General features: G+C 38.9%; 1 protein-coding gene and 1 long non-coding RNA gene across 3 annotated transcripts; one reads left to right on the top strand and one right to left on the bottom strand.

Moving 5' to 3' along the window:
* Positions 1-14,856, top strand: LOC122410158 (uncharacterized). The gene is made up of 5 exons (XR_006260866.1): positions 1-144; positions 1,394-1,550; positions 1,690-1,854; positions 1,995-4,374; positions 14,512-14,856. It is a non-coding gene; the product is annotated as an uncharacterized lncRNA (long non-coding RNA).
* LOC122410156 (acyl-CoA Delta-9 desaturase-like) lies at positions 4,365-18,088 on the bottom strand. 2 transcript variants are annotated; one of them, XM_043418233.1, is made up of 6 exons: positions 17,951-18,088; positions 7,130-7,395; positions 6,773-6,903; positions 6,478-6,683; positions 6,050-6,232; positions 4,365-5,847 (listed from the first exon to the last, which is right to left on the bottom strand). In XM_043418233.1, exons 2-6 carry the CDS (start codon positions 7,380-7,382, stop codon positions 5,484-5,486), a joined length of 1,137 nt encoding a protein of 378 aa, XP_043274168.1. In that variant the 5' UTR covers positions 7,383-7,395; positions 17,951-18,088; the 3' UTR covers positions 4,365-5,483. The 2 variants fall into 2 exon arrangements, with proteins under 2 accessions (XP_043274168.1, XP_043274167.1); XM_043418232.1 differs by lacking the exon at positions 17,951-18,088 and adding an exon at positions 12,854-13,057.
* Positions 18,089-22,586: the final 4,498 nt, after the last annotated feature.

The following is a 22,586-nucleotide window of genomic DNA, read 5'->3' on the forward strand; positions in this document are numbered from 1 at the left end:
CTCGTTCTGTGCTCGACGTTCGTGATTTTCCCGCTCAGTCTCGATCTGTAGTAGCATAAAACGGAAAAATAATTGGTTCTATCAATTTTATTGAGCTTCTACCTTCGTTCATCGTATTTCAACGTGTTTTTACAAATGCCAGAGGTGTGTCAATATTCACAGCTACATTTTATTCCCGAACCCACGACATTTCTGAAGAACCTCGAAAGTCTCTCCCATGAGACATAAAAATAAACAACTATTCCAATTGTACGATGTGCTGATCCAATCTGTCCCGAGTGTCAACAAACTCTATAATGGTACCGAATTAAATTTTTCGTTTACACTTTGACTGTCAAAAATAACAAAAGTGCACAGTGAGAAATTGCATACGAAATATTTTGTAGGATTCAATCAAGTAAAACCGTCAATTGAAAAAAAAAAAATAATGACAACAAATTTTTAACTCGAAGTAGAAAATCACTCTCGATTGGACGACGTCAATTTGTCCACACTCGACGCGACGCGAGCTCAACGAATTAATTAATTTTATAAAGAACCCAGTCAGAGTGAAAATTTTTTCCTGTTTTAGTTCGATGCAAAGAGAATTTAAGCCACTTTCGAATAAAGACCGATTCAATGCGGATTTCCAATCTTTCTAGGCCGATTCGCGTCCACAACCACAAACTGACAAAACCACAAACTTCCTTTCCTAACAAAAAAGAAAACATTGACGGGCCTTTTCGTTTAAATATTATTACCGCTGATAAATCGTACGATGCACTGAATAATTTTATCGATTGAAATAACAACTGCGAGATCAGAAAGCAAAGAACGAGTTGACACATCGTAAACTGTCATTATACGAGAATAGTCCAGCACTCGTTTTCAGCGTTAGCACTGTATAGCTCGCGTAAAATAAAAACGACCTTGCAAATGATGCCGGTAGCTCTGTGCCATGCAATTTCGAAGCGGTAAAAAATCCTTCGCATACTCACGAAAAAAAAAAAAAACAACAGTACGTTTCTCAGAAATATTTGATCACAAAATAAGAATTTTTGAAACTGTAGAACACGAACGGGTCGATCAGTTTGTCGTCGTGATGCTCGATAAACTTCTGTTTTGTAATGGACACTTTCACTTCGATTTCTAGGACCGACATCGAGGAGGAACGATCAACGAGAGCGAAACTCTCAATGAATGTACACGTTGCTCTTGTAACGCAACTGAATTTTCTCCCTCTCGTACTCTCCGCCCCTCTTTTTTCTTTGATTTTAATTGCTCTACTCCGTCTCCTACCAAACGTTAAAACGACTCTACGAGTTTCTTACTCATGACTGTTTGACCTTGCAAAGTCAAGAGGTCCGTCCCGTATTCCAATTTGATGCGTCCGTGTTTTGGCTCTGTTTGTCAGGAACTAACCATCGGACACGTCAGCCCTTGTTGATGGAAGCACCCGGTTCCGCTGCCTCGAATTTCCCATTGAATACGTCCGCACGTGTTTGATATAAATTAGGGTGTTAGCCGATGCTGCTAACGAAAGATCGCCCGAAGGCGGTTTCAATCACGAGGTATGAGCGAATTGAATTCGGCTCTCATAAATGATCGACAATCCTACGAAACTTTAAGCTTCATTTGCTTCATTCCACGCCGAAAAACGCCGAGAAAGCTGAAGAAAAAAATTATTCAAAAATTCTTTTAACATTCCAGAAGCTTCGTCTCCGATTTCGTCTCTGTGACCTGCTTGAACACGGAATTCACAAAGTGACATTCTGCGAAGACCTCCCGGAACGTTTCCAAATCGTCAACACGAGATCACTGTTTGCCGAGTGCGAATATTTCCTCGAAGTTTTTCATTCCGAGCCATCGGACCGTGTGAGTATATTTTTATTGATATTTTTATTTAAATGTGAAGCTTGCTGCACTTTGGAACACGAGCGCGAATCGATCGAATATCAATCGAGTTTTGTTGCAAAACTGAAACAATAATGAGCGAATGTAAACACAAATTTCAGGATTTTGCACGCCGACATGTGGACACAGAAGACAAACAATGAAGTTGAACAGCGAGCGAAAGTTTTCGTCCATAGTCTCAATCGCGGTATTCCCCACCGGAGGGCACGGTAGCCCACCTACACATTTCGAATGACGAAAAAATTCTTGTTTGCGTCTCGTTTTATAGTTCAATTACACCCGCGCACGGCAATACACGAGAAAAACCCTCGAGCAACGAGACGTCAATTGAGCGTAAGCGTGAAAACGTGCACACAGCCATCGGCCTATTTAAAAGAAGAAACTAAAATTACACCATTCATTGAACGCTTCGTCGTACCTCTCTCTCGCTCTCGCACTTCGCCGAGGTGAGCCTCGCGGTTCAAAAAAACTCCACCGACTCGTACGAGCAGCCAATTACTGTATCACTCTCCTACGATATGTTTCGATTCATGAATGCCCGCTCGAATATCGCCTAATTGGGTTAAATTTAATTTGCAACTGCTCGTGAATCGAGCATGCATAATTATATCAATGCGGTTCAACGTATGCGTGCGAAAGAAATCATTGACTAAATGCTAACGAAGCATCAATTATTTTACGCAAATCCAGCACAATGTTCATGAATTTCATCTCTATTTATGGCTTCTAATCAACGACTGAAACACTTCAATAGTAATGAGCTATTAAATTATTTAGCAATGTAAAATTAAGAGGACAAGCTCGTAATAGCGAATTCAACCAATTTTTATCTAGCTTTAACGATAGATTTATATAGAGGTGGTAAAATCGAAGATTGAACTAAAATTAGTGACGTTTCGGGCCTCGCTGTCCCGAAAAATGAAAGCTGGAATCGATCATGTTAAAATATTTCAATATTTTTTTGCGCGTATTCACCGAAATTTTTTGCTCAGCTAACGAAACTGCGGCACAACGAAGCTTCCTGTTCACATACTGAAACGAATTTTTATGAGATAGATAACGCTGGTGCTTGGACAGAGTATTTGCTTGAATGTTTAACAATTAAATATCTAGAGCTCAACTATAAATTTCGTGGCCAGTGTAGAAACGAAAGATTTCCAATTACCTTAGTCCGATAGCTTCGCTCAGTGCACTTTCGATGTAGCAGCTCGTAAAACTAGCCGATTGTTTGACACTAAAATGTGACAATGAATTGCATCTGATTAACGCGCTGCATCGATCCGCTCCATTGTTCTTTCGACGCAATCGTGCATCCGACTGACTCGCGGATTTTTTCTCATTTGTTTCGATTGCTGCGCGTCGCCAGACTGATAACGCAATAGATCATAACCGCCAGCAATATTGCGTCGAAAATTTTTCACCAGTAATAATGTCGAAGGTTAGATGAAAAAATGTTTGCTCGAACGATCGCACATAAATGTGGAAGTAGGACAATTTTACGGTGCATTCTTGTCCGAGTGTGGTCGAGTCAGTAAACAATTAAATATTTTGCGAGCTGAGCTAAATCCGACAGAACGTTTGAGCTTCCTCGTCTGACAGAGTTTCACGAATGCAACATCGATCGTTCGGACTTTCTTAAATCTGGCAAAAATGTTAATGCGCTATTTTTTCATCCACCAAATTCGAGGCACTGCTTCTCGTGGTCTGCTTGTACGAAAAATTTTTAAATTCTTCCAACCCCAGTTTCGCGACTGGATTCCTTCTTTTCGTAATATTTGTTGCAATGAAAACTTAGGGGTTTACGCAGGAATCCGAAACAAATGGTTTCGAAGGTAGAAAAACAATTTTGTCTTTTCATTTAAGAAAGATTTCACCTCAGTGCTATTTGTAGTCTTTGAACGTGTCGCTTCGTTTGACCAATTGTATCGGTATCCTTCGTTCGTTTCGTCGCGTTGTGAAGATAAGGTATGAAGGCTTCTCGCATCTTTGTCGGATGAGCACGAACGCCCCGATAAAGAAGAGTGAGAGACGGTGAAACGAGGCAGAAGGTGCACACGATAGAAGGTACGACAAGCTGTGTCGAGCCAAATGTTCAAGGACTCGAATAAGAGTCTCGAGCGAGTGTAATGGCATTGCGAAAATGTATTTGTTTTTTTTTTTCTTCATCTCTTTAGACACGAAATCTGCAATTTAAGAGCGTGCTCGGAGTGAGCGCAAGGAAATAATAGACTACGCTCTTACCGAGAACTTTGCAGGCGAAGAAGTAAAATAAAAGAAAAGGAAGAATATTTATAATCGATGAGGAAGAATCACGTGCGATGTAAACACACATTGTTGCTTCACGCTCTGTTCTATGCAGCGGTACAAAATCATCGATCATTCATCGAAGGAAAAACTTGTGGACTTGGTAGAATTCGACGAAATATAAAATTGGGACGAAAGGCAACGATCTTATAAAACTCTCCAAAGCGTTTTCTTTACGTATGTACATAACCATAATTTATTCATAAATACAATGTAAATAGTATATGTATAATTGATCGTTAAGACGTGATTCGAGAGGACAAGAATAAAAAGGTAGGCTCATCGAAGGTAAGTGCTTGAACCGAAATTTTCATTCCCTCGTTTGTTCCTGACGTCGACTAATTATTTAAGTGAAGTTCTTGCCTCCTCGAATGAGGCGCCAAGTAGATTGATTTTCGTAACTGTTTCGATCGATCCAAGTTTGTGTGACGGTCGAAAAGATTTGTTGTAAGTCTTGATAACAAATTTCCTGCGAAAGATTGACGTGCTTTGAGCTTCCTGTTTTGGCTGAATGTCAAATTCGCTTTCTCTCTTTTTATTTCTTCTCGTATTGTTCGTTGTTAACGCTGATACAATTTTGAATGTTCAGAGCCCAAGTACAATTTCAACGTACCACTCGGATCACGCAATTCGGTCGTGAACCAGAGAGCACTAAAAACATCGTTACCTTCCCTACATTCGTGAATACGTAACCGCTATCGAGCTATCACTAAAGCACGATTGTGCCACGTGCCTAACTCCAATTTTTCATTTATTCTTTTCTCTACACTTTTGGAAGACAAAACGAGTTTGTAAGGAAGATTTTCTTAGTTTTTGTTAGTATTTCGATTCTCGAGAATCGCGAAGGTGCGCGCGTGCTTCTATCCTGTTTTTTCATTTAGCACGTGGCACGATTCCGATAAATTAATCAAAGTTTCAAGTGTTTGCTTTCAAAAAGCCTCACTCCATAAATGAATATTCGTTTGCTAATGTATCCCGTTTCCTGATCCTTCCTCGTTTCGTTTCAGTGCCATGGAAAACGTGCTTTTTCGATGCCATGTTTTTTTATCTCATCACCGTGTCCTCGCTTCCTCCTCGAAAGTTTATTACATTTTGTGGAGCCTCTTAGTTTAGGTTTGGTTTTCATTTCCTGTTTCTTTTCGTTTTGTTTGTTTTTTTTTTTTCATTCGAAAAGTGAAGTTTCTTCATCTGACGTTTGTTCGATTTTAGTTCGAGGGGAAGACACACGACGTAGAAAAATTGAGCGCGTTCTCCGCTCGAGGTGCGGCGACTTTTCGTCGCGACGGTTAATCGCTCTTGTTTATAATGTGGGCCTCCTTGATGTCCTCGATCGACATGTCGCTGTCACCCCAACCCCAAATAGCACCCTCGTGCGAGTGCTCGTGATGGTGGTGGCCCTCAACTTTCTTTACTCTCGTGCCGTCCCCCGTTCTCGCCGCTCTCTTTTCTATCATCTCAACCGGCACCGTTTTCAAATCGTACGCCCAACCGATCGAGCTGAAGAAGTCGATGAATGCGGTTGACAAATTAGTCCGGTAATTTCCGAGCTCGGCTGCTTTGTAGTCCCAGGGAAATACGTGATGATAGTTGTGCCATCCTTCGCCCATGGCACCGACTGCAACCATGAAATGATCGGTCGGGCTTATCGAGCTGTTGGAAACGAGAAACGTGTCATTAGCGCGCGTGAGGTGCCAAAACATTACGTGGGCGAATGAAAGAATTCGGTTTTGTGAGCTTTCGAAGCGCGTGACCAAAATTGGGCAACAAAGTATTGTTGTTCCGATTAATTTTTCAGCACGAACATTTTCCTTTTGTTACAACAACAATCGTATAAAAAAACGTGACTACTCACTTATCGTACGGTTTCATTCCGTAAATGTGAGCCGCAGAATTCACCAGCCACGTCAAGTTGAGCGAAACCGTGTATCGAAACACGGTTGCGTACCATGCCAACATCGGGGTTTCGTTCCAAAAGTAAATTGGGACCCATGTGGGAATGAGGAAACAGAATATCGGCATGAGCACAACGTAGAGCCTGGCAGAAAGGAGTGCAAACGGATTAGATCGATCTCACGAGCTTGCCATGTCCGATGAGATGCGACGATACACTTTTGTTTTCCTTCGCAACGCAACCGATGAACTCTCGTATTAGCGATAAGATAACAAATCAAAATACGAGCTCAAATATGCGATCAAACAAAATGATAAATCATTCCATTATTGATTTATCATTTCCCATTCGATCTATTCGATCGGGTTTAAAAATCATTTTCATTTTACCTTCTTTGCCAAACGACGATCGGGTCCTTTTCAAGATCGCTCATATCGACGAGCTTTCCCTTGCTCAAAACGTCCGGATGCTTGCGGAGCATGAGCCATCCCATGTGAGAGAAAAAGAAGCCTCTTTTCGAGTTGTGAGGGTCGGCGTCGGTGTCGCAGAATTTGTGGTGAACTCTGTGATCTCTTACCCACTCGTAGATATGATTCTACCGAGATGAACATGCGTTTTATCAAACAATCAATTAACCGATATCTCTTGACATTCTTCCGATTAAAGATGCGTGACATTATTCACCTGGAAAGCGACAGTCTGCAGGATCATCAGTATCAAACGCAACGGCCATTTCGCTTTGTATGATCGATGGCACCATAATCTATGTGCTCCAGCGGTGATTCCTAATGCCGCAAACAGTGCCAACCCAATAGCTGAAAAAATCATTTATTTTTCATTATTCCTGATGCAATTGCAGCTACCGATGTCTCTGGTGAATTTTCAATTCAAGAACTTTTAGGACGGAAATTGAAATGATAATACTGAAGCATTTTGTATAGGATTTGATGTAGAAAAAAGAACAGTTGAAAACTATTATTTTTTTTTTTTTATTAGATCGATATGAAAATCATTTGAAAGAATTTTTTATGGCTGACTTACTCCAAAGGCATGTGAAGAGCTTCATCTCGTACCAAGCGAGATAAAGAGCGTACAAGGAACTAACGTGCAGATAAACGAAAGCAATAACATTTCTCCAAACAATTTGCCATTCGTATTTCGAAGTATTCTTTGGTTTCCCGGTCTTAGCTTGCGAGGTTTTAGTCGATCCTGCGAGAGACTTGTCTTGAGGAACATTCTGTTGCGAAGCCTCCAAAAAAAGAGTCGCCGAATTGCCAAAAATATTCGGACTCATGGTCGCAAGTGATCTAAAAAATAGTAAAAACATAACGAAACAAGAAAAACTATTTTTAATAGGGAAGAAATCATTTCTCCTGTTGGTCGAATGGAAAAAGTTTATTAGTGACCCCATTCGATGACGAGAAAGTTGCGAGTTATTCATTGTTCCAAGGAGGCTTAAAAATCTCACGAAAAGCACGGAAATAAGTTTCCTTTGATTTGTCTATAAAACTACTCGTTCGAGAACATTATCACTGGCCGAGTTCTAAGTAACGGAAAATTTCTGCATTCCTCTGCACCGGAGATTCGCGAAATTCGTTCCGCAGGAATGAAAAAATATGAATAAAAAACCCAACATTTGACTCCAGATTTCCACGAGATAGAATGTGATACGACACTCAATTAGAAATCTGCACTAGCGTGAAAGTCCCACTATCCAGCAACATCTTAATCGCCGATTTGTTGAAACGATCCTCGATGACGAGGCGGTATTATCCGTGCATCGACAATTTAAAGACTGAGAAAAAATCCGAGTTTTCAATGGACGTAAAATCTAAAAAATTTTCATTAAATTTCTCTATTTTTCACCTTTTCTCTTCGTCCAAGCATGAAAATTCATTTTAACATTTTGCCTACTAACAATCAAGGAGATTCGAATGAAAAAAAAACCCGTGTTTTCGTACGATCGTTGTGGATTTTACTTCGCCAGTACGTAACGTTTCGCTCACAGTGCTGCTAGCCTTCGCTGCTCGATTGAAGTAATCACACCGGGTCTGAGAGACCAAGAAACGATTCGACGAGACGCGAGCAAACTCGTGACGGACTAAGTGTCAGAAGGATTTGCATGGAGACTGAAATACTCGGATGGATGTCGCGAGAGACGAAGCTGAAAAAATCTCACACGTTGGCGATGGACGATGGCAAGCTTGACGAAGTTTGCCCGAAAGAAACTTCGATGGGAATCATCAATCAGGGAAAACAAAATTAATTGCTTTTCATAAATGATTACGTGCCGAAAAAAAACGAAATGAATTACTGAAATTAGCCAAATCATTTCTGATCGTAAATAAGGAACGACTCGATTTTCGTTTTTCGATTCTAAAGTATGCGATTCCATTGCGGCGAGATCAAATAAGTGAAACGACATTGAACGCGCGAGACTAGAGTTCTAACGGGAATTTCTTTATATTGGTGAAGTAGTGAAGAGTAAAGAAAGAAGTGACCGACGACCGGAGAAAGGCTTAAAACGGTACGTGCTCGTCGCCATTAAAATCCTTTTTGGACTCGCTGGACCGTTATTTTCACTATGTCAATTCATCCGAAATGTTTTCCAGTTTTAAAAAATCAATTCGTTGTTATTTCAGCCAACTCTTTTCAACTAAAACATTTTGTTTTTGCTCATTACTCGCGAGCAGTTTTTTCAAGCCTCTCGGCTCGGTGAAAATGGCTCGTTTGTAACGAGGTTTAACCATCACGCACGGAGAATCGAATCAAAAGCAGGATCAAAGGTACACGCTGCTTTTCGACTCGATTCTGGACCGCGAACGGGACTTTTGTGAGGCTTCGGACGCGCGCAATGTCCAAACGTCTTCCTCCATCATTTTTCCAGTTTTTATTCCACCAGGCACCACGCCCGACTGAGACTCCGTTCCAACATTTTCGGTGGATGTTCGTCAAGAGGGAAAACAGATTGAAAAATTCTTGCTAAATCGTAACGAAATGTCTCACGAGGCGCAATTGTTCAATCAAATTTTTGGACATTTTCAACTCTTCTCGAAACCTGATTCTTTTGACTGATCTAAGCTGGCTAGAGGAAACCATTCTGTTAAAAAATAGCGATGGAGGATCGAATCGCGTTTCAGGTCAAACGGTTTCTGCTGCTGATGAAAGGCGAGGGAGAAAGTACCGCGTATTCGTTAGATATAATGTTTGTTCCCTGATAAAAACGCTCCGAAAAGATCATCAATCACGCAAAGAAGTGGGATACGGAGAAGAGGATTCCAGTGTCAGAAGCTTCCAAGTGATGTTAATCGCCAATAATTCAACTTTTCGCATTGGAGGTTTAAACGATCGGATCGAATTGGCACAGAAATACGTTATAATGCTTTCACAATTAATATAACATCGAGCTTGTGTCACGATCAAAGGATCGATCGCTTTTCACATAGATGTCGCGAACAGAGTTTTAATTTGATCGATTTTAAACTGACCTATCAAGGTAGAAGAGCCAAGATATTTGAAGTTTGCAATTTTTGTCTCATCTTTTTTAGTACAGATTTCTTCGAGTTCGACGAATGAAAATTAAGTATTTAGCGTCACTGACTGCGCGAGAAAATCGGTCAAACGTTAGATACGAATATTCATTCATTAAGATGGAAAGGTTGATTGTAAAATATCGGATTAAATCATGGCTAAATTTCGTACGTACGCGTAATACATCCGCATATGAATATGTGCGGGGAATTCCATGTCAGATTTACCTATGAATTCAACGAATGGAATTGATCTACGATTTTGCTGCACTTCGAATATGATTGATTAAAAACAATTTTTTTTTTTTTTTTTTTTTTTTTTTTTTCAATTGGAGGATTGAAAGAATTTTTAAAAAATCTTAAAAAAACTGGACTTTATTCAAAAACTTTCAGGCACAGTTTCATCGCGAGCCAACGATTTTGATTTTCATTTTCCAAATGATCCATTTTTTTGAAAGCACTGTGAACATTATTTCAAAGGTATAAAGGATAATTAAAAAATGCACAAATTCTACGATTCCATTCGAAAAATCGAAAAATTTTTGTTCGTTATAATTCTTATTATTTATTGACTAATTCTGTCGTTCATATAATGAATTCACTCTTTTTTATCGGACTCTGAAAATTACTTTACTGCGATCGATTTATTTCCGTTCGGCGAATCACACAATGGAATTTTCGAGCCGCCTCAAGCGTCGCTTAATGGGTATACATTTGACAGATAAATCTAGCATGGAATGTCCCATGCATACACGAGAGGTAACGCGAATGAAAACGGGACGAATTCACGGTGCAGATAAACAGGTTTTGCAAGATCGAGGTCAATGCCGTTTTTCAGGTCAACATTGGCGAGAGACAATTCAACGAACTGTGAAGCCCGTGACTCTCCTCAGAGTTCCTTAAGATGTAAATTAGTCGCCACGTGTTTCGATGCAAGAAACAGGCCAAATTTGTAGCTAATAATTATTCGAATGAATTTACAGCATCGCTCTTATCCTGATAGAGAAATCAAGAGAGGAAGAGAGAGTGGATATGAGATGTGAAGCAAGTGAATGAGGCGGACCTTTAAAGAGTCGCAATTTGACCCGAGCAGATTGAGGAGCATAAAAAACTGATTGATTTTTTCTTGGTATTTGAGGCCCGGAAAACTGGCGATAATTTGAAAGAATTTCGAAAAGATTTCACCTCAAATTGAAATTACGAAAGACGATAATTCGAATTGAACGAATTATCGATTCGTATTTCTTCGGCCAAGTAAACATTTTTTTTGTTAACCATTTTCATTGATAGATCGTGACTCATGAAAGAAACCGTATTCGCAAGAATATTTCCACGTTTCATTTCAATTTGTTCAATACATTTGGAAATTAGCTATAACGCTGCTCATCGATTTTGTATTTTCAATGAATTCGTAGACTTCAGGTGCCTCGAAGTTCGCCAAAACTTCGTCGTTTCCCGTATCTGTAACTACGAGGCGCATCCACGCATGCTCAAGTTTTAAGGTCACTACAATCGGCGTAGAATGCAATTAGGTGCGCTATAGGTGAGAGATAAAGATTAACCCGAATACAGTGAAAGCTTCATTATTTGAGAATATTTGTTAATCGTTCGGTACAAGCTGACCAAATTCTCTGAACAACCAAATTTTTATAGTCCCGGAGCAAGTCAACACTGGAACTTATTTTCGTACGCCATATTTATGGTAAATTTCATTAACTTATAATGTTTTTCTACAAACGGACAGTTTGGCTGTGAAATTTCGATGGAATCGATGAGATCCTCGAATGCTGTATACAGTGATTGAAAAATCAGTTTCTGAAAAGATTGATTTTAAAGAAAAATAATAATCGTAACAGTGATGACTTTTTCCAGCTCTTAGAGCGCCCGTGCTTGCTGAATCCAGCGGAACTTGACTGTCGATTCGTTGAAATACATGAAACTGAAAAAATGTTGGTTGCTGCACGCGAAAATAAGTTCGAAAAATATTCACTATGGCTCCCAGATTATTGTATGTCTCAATGGACTGTGCGATTGCTAATTGACTTAAGGAGTTTCGGTACAGGCGATACAATGTTGCCATGCTAACCCATGCTAAAAAAATTAAAAAATTCAAAAAGTTCAGAATTTTATAAAATTTGGTGAACATATTCTTTAGTGCCAAATTTGACTATACAAATTTTTTAAGATTTTTCTTCTACACAGTTATCGAGTAATTGATCACTAAAGTTCACGTGTATAAGCATAGCGTTTCCATATATATAGGTATACATTCCGGGCATAAGAAATCTGCTTTAATGCGTAATTACTCGATAACTAAGTAGAAAAAAATTTTGAAAAAATTTGTGTTTTCGCACTTGATGTTGAAGAACATTATCACCAAATTTCATCAATTTCTTAACATTTAGACTTTTGTACCGAAACTCCTTAACGAGTGTTTCAATTAATCGGTGAGCCGGTCTATGCTAACCTAATTAAATATTTTTATATCGAAAATTAGCCGCAGGTTACGCCGGGAAAGTATGTCGAGCGGAAGAAACATCGGTATCTTGTGTGTCTTCAATGTTCATCTCCCGCGAAGCTGCTCGTACATCGAACGTGAGATTCTCGCACTCGCTCGGTGTTTATCTTACGAAAACAATATATTTCCCGTGCGATCAACGTTTATGTTTTTTCATTTCCTTCGTTTTGTTTTCGTTTGTCAATCGTTCGCACTGCCGGGTCGGGCGAAAAATAACTCGATGACGATATTGCGGAAGTGGGAAATTTCGAAATACCGGAATCGAGGATCCAACGACGTGGCGAAGGCTCGACACTCGTGGGACTCGGGGAAAAAATGGAAAGAGTAACCGCGAAACCGGATGGCAATCACTCGAACGTTTCAAACTTTTATCAGTAAAACTGCGCATGGAATTTTGAATTCATTCGTTGATTTTCGCATCGCTCTGAATATCTCGAATAATTCAATGAAAAACCATCGCGAATTCACGAATCGTCTCGTGAAAGAAGCGCGAAATTCAAGAGAAAGTTTTCCAGATCGTCGGCAATTATAAAATAAATGTAAAATTATTTTCACCGGTGCGTTACGCACCTCGAACTGAATTCCACTAATTAACATTTTCGTATTTCAATGCGTTGTTACTACGTAAATGAAAAAAACACTTTGTCGAAATAAACTTGAATTTAAAGATCGCGCATTGGGGGAAAAAAATTTGAATAAAATTTGTTGTCGACTTACGGTTACGTGTGAACATGCAACGACGCAAAACACTCGAATAATTGGCGAAAATAATTGCACTGCCGATTAGAGTAGAGAAGCCAAGACGATATGAAATAAACCTGGCGGCTCGCAGGTGACGATCTCGACTGACGGTGAGTTTAGAAGGAAATACTGAGGATACAGAGCGTATGTCCTACTTATAGACACCTGGACTCCCCATAAAGGCGCATCAAAAAACCTCCCGAGCCCCTACCCCTTCCAATGCATGTCCGCTGCTTCAAAAGCATTAAAATGATTACTTCAGTTTCGCTCGTCACTTTGAATTCTCTTAATTGTCCCGTTGTACACGGTGCAATAGAATCTGTTCGGGGATTTCGTCAATCGTATTCAACAAAATTATTTCTCTCGAGCATCAAAAATTCGAATTTAGCGACAAAAATTTGTTACCCTTAAAATAAATTTAGTGGCCCGAACGGAAAATTCCTTCGGACCAACGAAGTATTCCGATATTTCGACGAAAATCGATTTTTACTGTAATTTTCACTCATTCGTTATCAGCAAATTTTCAAACGTTTGCAAGACCCGCATTTTTTGATGAACAAAATAGAGCAATTGTAGAATTTAAATATTTAGCAACGAGGTCTATTTACTGCGAATTTCAGTATTGCATCGAGCACAATGCACTTTGCGAAACTACTGCCTACAGTTACTATTGTGTGCTCATGGGAATATTGCTCAATTATCGGGAACGCTTTCAGCTTCGCACCTATTTGATTAGACGCACTTCCGAAAAAATCCATTTTTCCTGACAGCACCTTATTCGTGCAATCGTCCATCGCTATGGATCGTCAACTCTGATGAAACTTTGAATGAATTCATCGATCGAAGACCCCGACAAATTGCCATCAATTGTTTTGAATAAATGAGCTGCATCGGTGTCCCTGCTTGAGGAAGTTTACACGAATCAAATGGAAATCGAAAATTCCAAGTTGAAATTTAGAAATATACAGCGTGCATCTATTCTCGGAATTATTATAGGATTAAACGTCGTCTAGTTGTCGAGAAAACAATTAACGAAAATCACATTTTTTGAAGGATTATACATAGACTCTTGTGGCAGGCACACTTTCTGTGCGACGATTTCGATTTAATGAAATACCTCCCAACTTTGAAGAGCCAAAAACGAGAATAAGAAAATAGAATGTTTTTAGATGTCATTGATGTCTTGAGAAAGCCTTGTTAGCAGTGAAAATCACTTGGAAATGGAAAAAGAAAAGCACTTATTATTTGAGATTAACGAGAAATAACGACACAAACGGTGGAAGGTTTTGCTTGAGGATTTCACTACGAAAGTATTTTATCCGTTATCATTATATTAAAAATTGATCAATCTCAACAAATAAGTTACACACAATTTTAATAATTGCGAGAATAAATTTGAATCGTGTTTCTTTGACCATGAAAAGAGGAAAAAAGTAATGCGTGATCTTCCTCCCGAAATATTCGGCGATGACTGAAAAAACAAAACGATTACTCAAAAACGTAAAATTCATTGAACTCATAAACTTGAAATGTACTGAATTACAGCGCGCTCTGTCTCTCCCTTTCTTCTTTTTTTCTCATTTTATTTCAGAAGCTTCACTTACATAACAGTACTTTTTTCAATGAATTTACAGCTACGATTTCATGGTCATGGCTAATTGAACGTCAACCGAATCTTCTGAGCTACGAATACGAACAATATCGCGATGATTAATCGTCCTGCTCGTGTGAAAAATAGAAAAAAGTAATACACCAAAGTGGATCACTTATCGATGTTTTTCATCGAACTTGTGCCAAAAATGGACGTACTCACCGTTAGTAGGATCTCAAAAAAAGACTATTTTCAATCGTCTGTTCGATATCGAAAATAATTGCCCTTCTGATGAGGTGAGAATGATTCTCTCAGTATTTAATGTTCATCTCAAAATGTTAATAAATCGAGCGTCGCTGCCACGAAGAGGCGACCACACCTATCAATATAAGCGGCAAACTGATTTTGAAATTCACCTCCCCATTTAAAATCCGTCTTTCCCTACAAATAAAACGTTATCTTCTTTCAATATTTGCCTCTCATAAAGTCCTGGGGTCTTTTGAGGTGACAATATTTAATGGACTCCGAAGCTGAGCCGGGAGTATCACCGAAGGTCATAACTTCCGGTAAATCTTTTACGTTGTAAGTTAAAATGCGATGAAAAAATTTGCATGCTCGTGGAAGTGAAATTTTTCTTTCCAATTCGTTATTTTTCCGCGCGAAATAATCGAGAGTAAAGAGAAACAATTTGATGCACAAAAGACTTTCTTAAGATCGAGAATGACATTGATAACTGGATCTGAAAACACTTTTTCGGAATGCAGTTTTAAAATACCTTCGACAATGATATCAACGCGTAATGCAACACGAAACATTCAAACTTATCGCGCGAAAATGAGTCGAACAAACGATGGAGATTGGACAGGCACGTTCGGTGTCAAAAACTGTGCGTACTGATCGAACCGTTGATAATGTTTCGAGGTATCATTTCTATACGACTTGCGTATTCGTCGGGTAAACAAATAAAATGGAAAACGTCTAAGAATGACGCGATAGCATGGAATTTTCGTTTTTATTCTGGCAATTTTTCGAAACATTTTCAAGATTCTGTTGCTTTTTTTATGTCTGATTCGTCAGTATTTCGACATTTTAATATTTCACGAAAAGCTCTATAATCGCCTCTCGTTTCGATGGGACATTAGTATAAAAAATCGAACGACTATCAACAAGTCGGTCTTCCTCGACGGTATGTTATTTTAACAGTGTTGCCATACTTTTGACTCTTACAATAATTGCTATACGTTAGAGTGAGACATTCAACGAGACAAATTAGAAATACGGAAACACTCGAACGTGGAGACGGTCCCGTTGCTTGAATCGACACCGTTCCAAAAATACTAGTCATGCGATGTCCTTTGAGAAAAGCTAACGGGAATCCTCGAGGCGAATCAAGCGTTGGCTGAGCATTCTCAAAAAATACAAGGATTCACAACAACATTTTTATGACTGTGGTCCTCGAGACGGAAAAATGGGACCTGCTTCTAAAAATTACGAGGTCTTTGGTCATCAAAATGCCTGTTATTTTGACGACCTGACCAAGTGACGAAAGAACATGATCGAGTGAAAGATGGAGAGAGACAGAGAGAGAGAGAAAAGTCCACGTAAGAGTGGAGTTGTCTCGATTACTGAAGCAAAGATCGAGGTGAATGAGCTCATGGTGAGACAGACCGAAACGGTAGTAAAATGCGAGCGAGTGAGATGAGCGGAGCACGTAAACTTGAAAGAGTGATCTGCTTAAGAGCATGGATCAGTCGACTAACCTCACTTGTTATTTTCGAAATCGAAATTCTTTGATACAGTTTGATCGATTAAAAAAAGGCTCTGTCAGCCTACGCAGAACGATGGCAAAAATCAACTGACAGAGCCTTTTTTTAATCGGTCAAACTGTGTCAAAGAATTTAGATTTCTAAATTTGCAAATATCTCTCTCGCACTCACGGTTGCGATATACCAACTGATCCATCCTCTTAATTCTATACACGAAGGTTTACAAATGTTTGCCACAAAGTTCATAAATCACCGTCACATTGTTCTTACATCAATCGATGACAGATTCAAATAACGCTACTTCTGTTACAGCCAATGTATTTCGAAGAAAATTAAAAAACAAAACGATACTGATTACGAAATTATTTCCTAACTTGCAATAAAAATAAGCTACAAATTGATAGTACAAAAATAGGCCAAACAATGAGTTCGTAAGGAGCGTGATGTTTTACAGAGATTTTTCCAAAGCTTTTATTCCGTTACATCAACGAAGTGTACAAAGTCTAAATAATCAAACTACAAAAATAATCATAAAGCTACTTAATCAAAGCTCCAGTGCAGTCGTTCGCGATCGTTCGATCGCCATTCGTGTTTTTTTTTCTTTTTTTTATCATTTTATGTGCTTTTCCATTATAGGATTCGTCGCGTGATGCATTACCGTTGCACTATAATTCTCAATCATACATAAAATGCACGCACAGCTCTCGGTTATGCTTTTATAAAATAGCACCACTTTAAACCAGTCGTCATCGTAGCCACGAGCTTGAACGCAATGAATACACACATTTATCATAAATAAGAATAAACGCACATTTACCATAAATTACTTCTAAATACAATGGAATAACAATTTTTTCCCATCATTTAATCGATCTATTTTTCTATGTTTTATTACTACTCACTACTCTCATTTTAATCCTATTTTTTCCCAATTATTATTCGTTTCATTCTGACGAGAGAAAAAAAAAACGAATGCAAAGCGAGACCTACCGAGAAACGGGAGTTTTTCCCTTAGGATTAACCGAAATTTCGATGATTTTCACTCATAATTATTGCTACAAAGCAAAAAGAAAAAAATAAAAACCATTTTTGCGACTCTCGTCGATATTATTCGATGAAGAAAATTTTGATTATTTTTGCCTCACTTCCAGTTTCAATCGCTGCAATAACACACACCATACTCACACCCCGAGCTTCGTTCACGTATTTTGTAAACCAGATTGAAAAAAAAACGATATAAATTAACGAAGAGAAAAGTATTTTGAAAAATGACTAGTCGTGGATACGATCGACGAAAAAACAAAAAAAAATTGGTAAAATCAATCGCGCCGGATGCACCGCACCCAAAATTCAGTTTCCTCGTAACCAAAGACCTTCCCAGCTACACACATCCCGTTTTGTCAATGAAACAGCTCCTGGTCCTGATGCTTATTCACATAACAGAGCTCACATCCCCACGGAGATTGCCCTGAGCTTCAGAACCCGCATCCCCAGGACGAAGGATGCAAGAAGTGAAGGGACTCGAGAGTCCATAGATATAGAAAACGAACGCGGACTAATTGCCTTCACGATTCGAAGTGCATGCGTCTCTCAAAGCTGTGCATTTAACTAAAGATTACAAAAATACTGTTAATTATGAATCAGCCAAAAATAATATCTTTCGTTGTCTACGATATCTATTGTTACTGTCTTTTAATATCGGTTTATGGAGCGTACCCGATCAGCCGACCAGTCCGTACATTTCAGAGACGCTACTACCGCCTCTCGGCACGACGCGACGAGGTCACCATCCACCCGGACCTTTATCAGTTGATAAGGCAGTAAAATTATCGCGTTTTTAATTTTCCCACAATTTAACAGGGGAAATCGTTCAACGAAGAATTCTGCAAGAAAACGGTGGATTTTGAAAAAACAGTGATTCGTTGGGATGAAAAAGCGCCGTAACTTTCATTGATTTTTTATGCTCAACTGACAGGAACGACGATGCGGCATGCTTCCTAGCTTTTGGATCGATACTCAGCTTCGTGGTTCGAGCCCCTCGAGTCGAGTTTTCGTCGAGGGTTGAAAAGAATGTTGGCAGCCTCGATCGGTAATGTCACTACGAACGTGTCATTAGGACACGCAACAAAATGAATTTTGGAAAATTGTTTTCTACTGGAAACTAATGAATGAAAAATGACTGCCAAAGCCTTCCAACCCGCACTGTCGATCCTCCATTTTTCATGGATCTTCAACGGCCTCGAAAAATATTGAAAAAATGAAAATTAAATACAAAAAGGGTAACGAGGGACACCGAAATTGAGCGGAAGCGAAAATCAAACGGTAAGGATGCCCGGGTTTGTTCCATTCTCGTGACCAGACGCACGAATAGCCGCCAAGTTATTACAGAGAATGCAACCGAGTCGTACCAAACGCCCATTCCATTGACTTTTGTTTCACGCTCGGCAGTTCGGTATAAGTATGGAACGTATGGTCCACCATGTTCGTTGCTAATGCATAGTTACGATTCGTTAAACATTGGGTTTACATTTGAGAGAAAAACACATTTCTTTAAATAAATAAGCAGTGATAAATCTGCGAACATATAGAAGGAGGAACGGGAGAACGTGGAGTCGTCGTTGCAGCACGAGAATTCCACGACAGGGATCGTTCACGAAAATAAAACACGTCAAAACACACATGCATACTGGCCAAGGATTTCGCGGTCGGACGAGATGTATTTGCTCGAAAAATCGGCAAAATATTTTCCTACTTTTTTTACCTACCGCGATCAACACCTGAAAAACACGATTCTATTTTTCATGTGTGTGATCCGACGGGACCATTTTTATCGTAGGAATGATTAAATTGAAATTCGGTCACTACGATCGGACGAAACAAGTTGACGTTCAATGCTTTTGGATAAATACTGTGCAACCGGAAAGTACGTATTCACACGCCTGCTAATAGCATTTGTCTTTCGTAAGAAATCACAGGGACGATTGGTCAATAGCTTATTCCCTTCGTTAATTTATCTTCAGTCAGGTTGAAAATATTCATCGCAGAAAACGAAAAATTCGTTGGAATATTCAGAAACAGAATATTTTGCCGATCGAATGTTGCACGTGACTTCTTTGTCGAAATAACGTTGGTGCGAACGTGTGCGCAAGATATGAGTAAGTGTTGTAATGCGTCACTTCAAACTGTGACCAGAACTTATTAGACTCACCGAGAGGTTCCTACTCGTTATGTGACTTATCAAACATTTGTCGTTGGTAAATTTGCAATGGATATTTATTCGCACAGCCTATTTTTTCACTCTCCTCGTTCCCTTGCTATCGTGGGAGCGACGTTGGCACAATGCCGATGGGAATTCTCGACTGGTGCGTATGCAAACGTGAAATTTCATTGACCGAATACATATTAACGAGCACCATTAATTAACTCCTTTGCTGGTACGCGATTCGAGAGCGAGGTGAACATTATCGTTACTCTTACTTTTCTCTTTGAGAGAATTTTAATCAGCGATTACTCCTTCCTGATTTCAACTGGTAAATGAGGCTCGAATGTGACAAATTTCTACCTCAAAAGGTTTGTCGATTCTTTAAGGTATAACCGTACTGTACTGCATGCTATAGTCAAATGAGCGCTAAATTTTCAAAACGCTTTAGACCAAGTTTAACGTAACGATTAAACACATTGTTAGTGGATTTGTATTAGGGCATGTCTTATTTACATGTAAAAATATTAAAAACGATAGTTTTGCATAACCATCAACTGATAAATGCAAATTTCCACGACGCCACATTTTCACTGGTATTTTTCAACGAATTGTCTGCGTTTTTTGACCGATTTTATTGCAACAGATCTCATTATGTTCCTTATCTCGTCCTCTGCGAATCCACCATGTATAATTTTTTTTTTAACTTAATTCTTTCACTGTCGCAGCTAATTGTTCACTAAGCGAAAAAACTTGTTCGTTAATCATTTCTGAAGGAATGAATTTAAGGAAAAATCTATACGCGGTGAATTCGCAGAGGATTAGTTGAGGAACAAAATGATACTTGGTGCAATAAAATCGGCTAAAAAATACAGATAGTTCTTTGAAAAATACCTGTGAAAATGTGTCACCGTGGAAGTTTGCATTTATCACTTGATGGTTTTGCAAAGCTATCATTTTTAATGTTTTTTTTTCACGATAATAAAGTATGCTTGCATGCATAGCAACCAACAGTAAGTTTAATCCGTACCAACTTTTAAAATTTAGCTCTCATTTGACTAGCATGCAGTACAGGAGTTACCTTAATCATCGCAACAGAGTTCGAAATAATTTGTTCGATTACGTTCCGTGCGATCTTGTAAAAATCAACTTTATTACGATGCCGGAAACTACCTGAATTTTCCATGTTCATGATTTTGAGAGCATTTCTCGTGGCGAAGAAAAAATATCGAAATGGTGGGAGAATAACAGGTTGTCAGAAAGAAATTCCATCGCGTTCATACATCGAGCGAGGATGTTAAGGACCACTGGATGTTGCTTGAACGGTACTTGCTATCGAAATGTAGGTGAGCCATCTCGGCGTGGGTTTTACCTCGAGCGCCGAGAGCACGAGCTTCAGCTCACGTCTCACGGGCACTTATTTCATCCGATCTTCAGAGGCGAAAGCGTGAAAGTACGAGCGAGAGAGAAAAACATAAATAATCGGTTAGTAGGTAGGCGCGTTGTACTTTCGAATGGTGAACCTCGACTCGGAGGAGTTGTGAGCGAAAAAATTCATTTCTATATTCAGTGTCTCAATAATTTACTTTTTGCGATTTACAAAAAATCGATTTCCACATAGGAATAATTATCAAAAAAGAAAACTTGATTCTATGACAGCGCACCTGGCAAAAAATGCTGATGATTTTCAACAGACATTGGGATTGCTCGCGGAAATAAAAAACTGCGTTCCCTGATCAGCGTTTTTATTCATTTACACCATTTTTTTCTCGAAACGATTAATAGTTATTAGTGTGTTTTGCAATCGTGTATGCTGTCGAGCAAATTATTCGACAACCGACAAATCATTCTAACGTTATACAGTCGAACGAAGTCGGTGCGTTGGATTTGAAAGAAAGTGAATTTACAAAATGAGAATAGCAATGCAGCTCGCCTTATCTGCAGCGACTTTCAATTTTTTCTGCCATTTATTCCTTCATTTAATCGCTACTGTACCTGCGGTCGGTGAAGATGGAATTTTCTTATTTTCTATTTTATCAGAGTAAGATTATAAAAAGCTGCTTTTTATCTTGCTGGTCAGGCAGGTTTTCAATTGGAAATCAATCAACTGCTCGCAACAGTAATTTTTCGGAGATTTACTTCATTCATATTCTATCGTAACCAAGACCATTAAAAGTAATTATCATGCGATTAGATAGCTCGGATATTCACAGACTGGAAAAGTGCTTGATACTCTTCACGTAATCCGCAACTGAAAGTTTCACTTGAGCTTTTGTACTCGATAAGAACTCATGAGTTTTCATATAGCAGTGTCTATTCGTCTTGTTGCTATATTATGTCATTTTTAATGTAAATTCGACGATCTAAGTAAGCAATACGATTACTCTTATCACTCCGGTACGTGCTGGATATTCCTTAAAATTATCTATGCTAGAATATTGACGGTTGCAAGCTTCGGGCATGATTCAATGAGAACGTTGAAGTCATTCACTCTAAATAGACAAAGAGGTATCGACTACTTAACATTTTCCACAAACCCACACATATTTCCATCGACCGATCGAACACTATGACGATTGAAACAACTACCGGAATCTAAAGGGGTTTTTCATTCGGATTTGCTTCAGATAATCACTCAAGACATAGAACATGAAAAAAAAGTCTGCAAAAATGAGGCTTTCAATAATACCACGAATAAAAATTACCCTGCTGAGCGTGACGTATGAAAAACGCGAAGGGTAAAACGCAGAGCAAAAAAACGCTGATTGGTAGGTAGAAAGTTGCACAGTAAAACAGAGGACGAGAGGAAACAAGCGTAAAGGGAACTGTTCTGAACGATATATTGTAAAGAAACTATTCATATTATAAAAACGAGAATCTGCAAACAAAATATTATTTTTCCAACACTCATTACAGGGAACCGTTATGCGGGATAACGTAAGTGTTTTCGTGTCGAGGAAAAAAATGAATTCAAAGAGAATGAATATTAATAAAACTAAATAATGCTACAGTTGGGAAGAACAATCGAAAAAGAAAATTGTGATGATAAGGCAAAAAAACGAAGCAAAACTGTTTTTAGAAATCCAGTTCAGAGGACCAGTCCACTCTCACTTTCCTTCGCCATAAACTCGCTCCCCCAAATGCAGTAATTTG

This window comes from Venturia canescens, chromosome 4 (assembly GCF_019457755.1).
Source record: "Venturia canescens isolate UGA chromosome 4, ASM1945775v1, whole genome shotgun sequence".
In the NCBI taxonomy this organism is placed as follows: Eukaryota; Metazoa; Arthropoda; class Insecta; order Hymenoptera; family Ichneumonidae; genus Venturia; species Venturia canescens.

Bases quoted from the DNA above. Each gene is read 5' to 3' on its own strand.
- LOC122410156 (XM_043418233.1), bottom strand. From the start codon at position 7,382: ATGAGTCCGAATATTTTTGGCAATTCGGCGACTCTTTTTTTGGAGGCT. The intron at 6,904-7,129 runs GTAAGTCAGCCA...TGATTTTTTCAG, and splicing joins GCTCTTCACATGCCTTTGGA to CTATTGGGTTGGCACTGTTT. The intron at 5,848-6,049 runs GTGAGTAGTCAC...CGTTTCCAACAG, and splicing joins GGAATGAAACCGTACGATAA to CTCGATAAGCCCGACCGATC.